The sequence below is a fragment of the Notothenia rossii genome (assembly GCF_949606895.1).
Source record: "Notothenia rossii genome assembly, chromosome: 11".
Taxonomy (NCBI): domain Eukaryota; kingdom Metazoa; phylum Chordata; class Actinopteri; order Perciformes; family Nototheniidae; genus Notothenia; species Notothenia rossii.
Genome location: NC_136910.1, coordinates 59,226,499 through 59,233,998, shown reverse-complemented (window position 1 = coordinate 59,233,998; position 7,500 = coordinate 59,226,499). Strand labels below are relative to the sequence as shown.

At 40.3% G+C, this 7,500-nt stretch overlaps 1 protein-coding gene across 1 annotated transcript in view; it reads left to right on the top strand.

Annotated features, from left to right (window-relative positions):
- gfra2b (GDNF family receptor alpha 2b) overlaps nucleotides 1–7,500 on the top strand; it is a 62,306-nt gene that overhangs the window by 15,760 nt on the left and 39,046 nt on the right. The window contains exon 3 of the mRNA XM_079660502.1: nucleotides 7,276–7,353. Coding sequence (XP_079516628.1) covers nucleotides 7,276–7,353 — 78 coding nt within the window. The remainder of the gene's footprint in view (nucleotides 1–7,275; nucleotides 7,354–7,500) is intronic.

Here is a 7,500-nt window from a genome sequence, read left to right as displayed (position 1 = left end):
TATTTTTTTTGCAGACCTTTGACTAATGGACTTTATCTTCTAAATGCTTCCTCTGGGAAATATCTGACCTGTGTGCAGCTCGTTAGTGTTTACATCAAGATGCAATTATGAAGTCATTAAGACAATAACGAGGAGAGTAAACAGACGGTTGTTATGTTCATGTGATAGACTAATTCATCAGAGGGGAAAACATAATGTTCAAAAAGCTCTTTATTGTTCTCATACTGCCTGTCCTCTTTTCACCCTCTGTCTGAAACCAGAGCCCAGTCTGCTCTGGTTGGTTAGCTGGGCGGCTCTGTTGTGATTGGTCAACAGCTTAGAGATGTCCCGCCTCTTAGCCTATCACGTATGTGTTGGAGCGCTAGTCATGATAAACAGCAAGTGTTACATAGTGATGTCACTACTAATACACAGCTATTTTAGCCTTTGCAGACCATTGACATGCACTAACACATAACACACCACAGAAGAAGAACAGGGCCTCTTTAAATGTATGTCACTGGCTGTATTTTAATTTATTTTTAGGTACGTTATAATCTGGTCATGTGGGGATTTACAGAAAAGGCCAAAGACAGACAAGTTGATGGTGTTGAATAAAACATAGAAATCTTCTCCTGAGATAAATGCTTTTTACATTTCCTGAATTTAAATCAGAGCAGACGATAAGAATAACGAATATTTATATTCTGACGCCTCCGACAATAACCATATTCAGGATTATAATGCAGCAGGAACATATTTAAAGTGCTGCTTCTCATCTGGGACTTAAAGAAGATCGGTTAATTTAAGGATATATAATTAGGATTTGACTAAAACTACATTTGTTAAATGTTGGTTTAGAGGAAAATGACCTTCCAGAAAATCCACCTATCTACCAATGTGCTGTAACATGTGCATCAAAAGTAAGACCAGGGGACACTAAAGAGTGACGCACACAGCTGGGAGACCAGGGGACACTAAAGAGTGAGGCACACAGCTGGAGACCAGGGGACACTAAAGAGTGACGCACACAGCTGGAGACCAGGGGACACTAAAGAGTGATGCACACAGCTGGAGACCAGGGGACACTAAAGAGTGACGCACACATTTGGAGACCAGGGGACACTAAAGAGTGACGCACACATTTGGAGACCAGGGGACACTAAAGAGTGATCTTACTAGTTAAATAGTTATCTTGTAATAATAAATGTATTATTTAATTGGAAAGTAATGTATTATATTTCATGACCTCTGTAATAAAAAAGTCTACAGAAATTGAAATATAAAAATAATTTAAGAAATTAATAAATTCATAAAAATCAAATAAAGATATAAGAAATAAAATAATGTGGAAGAAGTAATGATACAAATGCATTAAAACCATTTAACTTGAAATTCATCTCTTTATTATTCATCTTATTATTGATAAACCGCAAAAATAATAAAAACAAATATATATATTTTTCAGTTATTTGATTGTTTTATTATTATTTGTAATAGTTTTCTCTTCTCCTTTAAGAGAAACACCTCCCACCTGATGTACATGTAGCTCCTCTGATGCTAAATCCTGATGCGAACACATCGCTCAGTATTGACTGCAGCTAATTAGCATGCATGCTAATGTGTGGGTACGCTGATCACAGGCTGCATCACAGGCTGCATCACAGCCCTCACTCTGCAGTCGGATAAAAGGCTGATTTAGCAGCCTGACTAATGACGGATGTGTTTAGCACGCGCGCTAATGAGAGTTGCGTTTAGCATTCCAGCTAATTAGTGTTTGCTCCACAGAGAGAAGCTGTTTACTCGTTTACACTCGTTTTATTTACTCCCATTATCCTATTTAAGTGTATTTATTCCTCTTGTATTACTGTGAAATGTATGCATACATATATAAGGGAATACATGAAAAAAGGACATTTGGAAATTAATGTAATAATTAAAATAGGATAAGTACTAATGAATGAATAAACAATCTGGAAATGTAAAAGACAGATGAATAAATTGATACAGTACTTGTACTCTTAATAAAGTACTTCACATTGTGTATTAGTACCTTTACTGCAGTACAGGACGTAAGTATTTCTCTGAGTGTGTTGCTGTATTTCAGAGCTGTTTGTGAAGAGGATTATTTTTCACTTATTGAATCTGAGAACACTTTCAGAAAGAAATGCCTGCAGCAGAGAATACAAGCATGTTAATAAGTAGTGTGTGTGTGTGTGTGTGTGTGTGTGTGTGTGTGTGTGTGTGTGTGTGTGTGTGTGTGTGTGTGTGTGTGTGTGTGTGTGTGAGAAGTGTGTGTGTATCCATGCCTGCAGGAGGAATCACTTGTACAGCTTCATACATAAACATCTGCCCTGTTTATCATCACCTCCACCCCCACAATGTAATGCCTACACTCACACACACACACACACACACACACACACACACACACACACACACACACACACACACACACACACACACACACACACACACACACACACACACTCGATCTCTGGGTGTGTGAAGGTGGGTTATAATTGGAGACATGTCTGTGGTAATTAACCTTCAGGTGGAACAGTGTTATCATTAGCCGTGTGGCTGAGCAGAAATTGAAATGAGGAATTAAAAAGATGTTCTTCTGCGTGACGAAGATCACCGGTCAGTGAACGCCTTTAAATGTGAGCCTATTATATATTTAAATATTAATGCATACAGCAATACCCCTGATCATGTGCAAAGAGGCTTTCAAATAGAAGCTTAAAGGTTCCTGAGAAACATTTTGAACATCATTTACAGGTTTAGAGTTAACAAGTAAACACCAGCCTGAATGCTGTTTTGGCAAAATAAATACAAATGTAAAAATCCCACAGATGTTCTGAATATTTTTCAATCAGCAGAGACGGTTTTGATGTAAAAATACATATTTATTGCAATGAATGTTATGGAGTTTTGGCGATTAGGCCCCATTGTGCAGGAGTATCATTCGGGAGGGGAGAACCGATCAGATGAAACCCCCCGGGGTCTAGACCCTGGTGGTGGTGAATGGATGGTTGGGTTCAGTCTGAAGGGGAGGGGCTTAGCTTGACCCTGGTGGTGGTGAATGGATGGTTGGGTTCAGTCTGAAGGGGAGGGGCTTAGCTTGACCCTGGTGGTGGTGAATGGATGGTTGGGTTCAGTCTGAAGGGGAGGGGCTCAGCTTGACCCTGGTGGTGGTGAATGGATGGTTGGGTTCAGTCTGAAGGGGAGGGGCTTAGCTTGAAAGGGGTGTGTGTGTGTGTGTGTGTGTGTGAGTTTGACTGTGAGAGTGTGTGTGTGTGTGTGTGTGTGTGTGTGTGTGTGTGTGTGTGTGTGTGTGTGTGTGTGTGTGTGTGTGTGTGTGTGTGTGTGTGTGTGTGTGTGTGTGGGGGGGTGTGTGTGTGTGGGGGGGGGGGGGGGTGTGTGTGTGTGTGTGTGTGTGTGGGGAAACACTGAAGGTCCGAATTCCAACTATAACTATATTAGCCTATTTTCTCAGAATTCTGTTTCAAGTCTCTAAAATAAAGTTCACATACAGTAAACATAGTTTTAGGAAATGAAGCTACATATTAACTTTTCTCTCCAAATCTCTTCATAATCATCTCACTTCCTCGTGCTCTGGCAAACTGCGAGCACGTAGAGTTCCTCCAGAGTTACCGATGCAAAAAGCAGCTGTCCCAAAACTGTCCGGTAATTACAGATATACAAATATCTCCGCCTCTCATCTACGGACATTACCCTCCTGCCAAAAACAGCCTTTAAACATATCCAGCATTTATTAGAGAGGCTGCTTTAAAAGGAGTGTGTTTTTGTGTTTGTGTCTCATGAGGTATTATTTCCCGGTGTCAGAGAGGATTAGCAGCAGGGACTCGATGATCTGCTAAATGTCAGACAGATGCTAACGGTGGCTGCAGAGACAAGGACTGCAGTAAATCCACAGTTAGCCGCCATGCTAACGTGCATGGATTAAAAATGCCGATTGAAATGTCACACAGTGTGAATCAGCTGTGAGGTTTACCTGGAGGAGAACGGGAGGATGCTGATAACACACTTCCTGTTGACAAACAAGGTGTTTTATTTTTGGTTGTTAGCCTGAAATAAGGTCTGTGAGAGGAGAGTCACATCTGATGTCTAATTGATGCAGATTTGATGGAGATGCGATATTGATTAAGCCGGTCATCATCTGTGGAGTGATGGTGTGATTAACCTTTATGTTGTGTTCGGGTCTCCCATTTCAAGTGAAAATGATATAATGAATACGCTCCTGTTTTTTGTATCGGAACAAAGCTTCATGATATCCTCCACAACAGATAACACTACAAAAAATGATTTTGACCATTTTTGTCTGAAGGTCTCTAAAAAAAAAAGTGTATCATTTGGTGTTGGGGTCTGGGGAGACCCAGCAGAAGTGTTGTGGGTGACTCAGGGTCAAATTTGTCCCAATCAAGATTCATCTTTGACTTTAGACAACCCCCCCTTCATCCACTGTAACAATATTTTTTTCGCAACATGCACCTGGTCTCCCTCTGGCCCCCTCCCCCCACGGGAACTCAACCTTTCTCAAATAATATGTACACTAACATTTGAACCTGAACACACACATGCACGTGTGCAAAATGTGGTGTAATGTGTTTTGGGCCATAAAATACAATTACAACCGGATTGTACGGTTATGAATGCATAATAAGTTCAAACAATATTGGATGATAGTCTTTTTTGTGTTTTGGACTGAAATAAATCATGGGTCAAAACGTACCCGAGAACACCATGAACGGTAACAGCTTTCGAACACAACAAAAGGTCTAAGTGAGCATCTGAGAGCCAGGAGGACACAAACAGCATGCTAATGAGTTAGCTTCAGAAGAGACATGTTTACCTAGTCATTCTTTACTTTATTTATTTGCTGTTCTGATATAAGGTCTGTGGTTAACACGAGCTGAAGACATTTGTATTAAAGGACATCAAATACGTAATAAATACCCAACGAGTACATTTTAAAACCGAGGTTGCTAACAATTGTTTAAGTGAGGTGTGCTGTAGTTCCTATAAAGCCCAACGTTAGCTTTGAGTCTTAGCAATCTGTACGTTTGTTTTTACCTTTACATTTAATCAAAGATCACATCATTCTCTCAATATTGTGTTTACGTTGTTCTGATTTAATACGATTACATTAACATCTTCTTCGTTGATGAACCGGTGGAGTGTGTGTGTGTGTGTGTGTGTGTGTGTGTGTGTGTGTGTGTGTGTGTGTGTGTGTGTGTTTCCATTGACATATTACGTGTTAATGTCCATGTCCGCTTGCAGCTGCTGTGATCTGAGCTCAACACTGAACTTCTGCATAAAAGCTGCTTCATGATTAAAATGCATTTACATTTTCAAAGTCTCTTATCCTAACGTTGATAACATTCAGTGTTCCAAAGAACGAAACCCATAAGGTGTTATATTTCTGTGTTGGTCCCTGAAGGCAGCATCTCCGCAGTCCAATGTGATTTTTGATTATTGTAGGGGATAATGTCTTCGAAAAACCACGTCCTTGTTGACCCCCCCCCCCCCCCCTAATGACATCCGTTTAGTCCTATTTTTTGCCGACTGAATATAACGGAAATATAATATTTATTTTTCCTCTGAGTGCCGTCAGTGGATCAGAAAGTTATTTGAAGTGACAATGTGTGGTGACAGCTGTAACATAATAAACAAGATAAAAGGTGTCACCATCTGACAGCTCTGATCATCGGGAAGCTTTTAAGAGATTTCCTTCACAGAGGAATTTATCTTCTGCACGCTGTCAACATCCCTCATGTTTTCACTTCCTGTCAGTTCCTGTTTGATGAAAACGTCTTCTCTGATGCAGCGAATATCAACTGAGACACGGAAAGAGCTCAGAAACATCAATTATAGGAGACATATTACGTTTCATTTCTACAAATTAGGAATTTCTGCAGAGATAATACCATTAAAGAGTAGTGTCTCTACTTTAAAGAGTCCTCTCCTGCTGATGTTCAGGTGTATATCAGTATGTAGTGTCTCTACTTTAAAGAGTCCTCTCCTGCTGATGTTCAGGTGTATATCAGTATGTAGTGTCTCTACTTTAAAGAGTCCTCTCCTGCTGATGTTCAGGTGTATATCAGTATGTAGTGTCTCTACTTTAAAGAGTCCTCTCCTGCTGATGTTCAGGTGTATATCAGTATGTAGTGTCTCTACTTTAAAGAGTCCTCTCCTGCTGATGTTCAGGTGTATATCAGTATGTAGTGTCTCTACTTTAAAGAGTCCTCTCCTGCTGATGTTCAGGTGTATATCAGTATGTAGTGTTTCTACTTTAAAGAGTCCTCTCCTGCTGATGTTCAGGTGTATATCAGTATGTAGTGTCTCTACTTTAAAGAGTCCTCTCCTGCTGATGTTCAGGTGTATATCAGTATGTAGTGTCTCTACTTTAAAGAGTCCTCTCCTGCTGATGTTCAGGTGTATATCAGTATGTAGTGTTTCTACTTTAAAGAGTCCTCTCCTGCTGATGTTCAGGTGTATATCAGTATGTAGTGTCTCTACTTTAAAGAGTCCTCTCCTGCTGATGTTCAGGTGTATACCAGTATGTAGTGTATCTACTTTAAAGAGTCCTCTCCTGCTGATGTTCAGGTGTATATCAGTATGTAGTGTCTCTACTTTAAAGAGTCCTCTTCTGCTGATGTTCAGGTGTATATCAGTATGTAGTGTCTCTACTTTAAAGAGTCCTCTCCTGCTGATGTTCAGGTGTATATCAGTATGTAGTGTCTCTACTTTAAAGAGTCCTCTCCTGCTGATGTTCACGTGTATATCAGTATGTAGTGTCTCTACTTTAAAGAGTCCTCTCCTGCTGATGTTCAGGTGTATATCAGTATGTAGTGTCTCTACTTTAAAGAGTCCTCTCCTGCTGATGTTCAGGTGTATACCAGTATGTAGTGTATCTACTTTAAAGAGTCCTCTCCTGCTGATGTTCAGGTGTATATCAGTATGTAGTGCCTCTACTTTAAAGAGTCCTCTTCTGCTGATGTTCAGGTGTATATCAGTATGTAGTGTCTCTACTTTAAAGAGTCCTCTCCTGCTGATGCTCAGGTGTATATCAGTATGTAGTGTCTCTACTTTAAAGAGTCCTCTCCTGCTGATGTTCAGGTGTATATCAGTATGTAGTGTCTCTACTTTAAAGAGTCCTCTCCTGCTGATGTTCAGGTGTATATCAGTATGTAGTGTTTCTACTTTAAAGAGTCCTCTCCTGCTGATGTTCAGGTGTATCAGTATGTATATAACACTTTTCTCTTGTTTCAGGGGAAGAGTTTTACGAGACATCTCCCTACGAGCCGATCCATTTTTCAGAAGAATTCAGACATGCCTCCATCATCTCAGGTAACAAACGTGTGTGTGTGTGTGTGTGTGTATTTGTGTGTGTGTGTGTGTGTGTGGGGGGGGGGGGGGGGGGGACTGAAGTGGTCCTTTCATAAAAAGCCTGTTTTCAGATTTCTCATGTGCTGCCTCAACCCTTTTCTCATTATT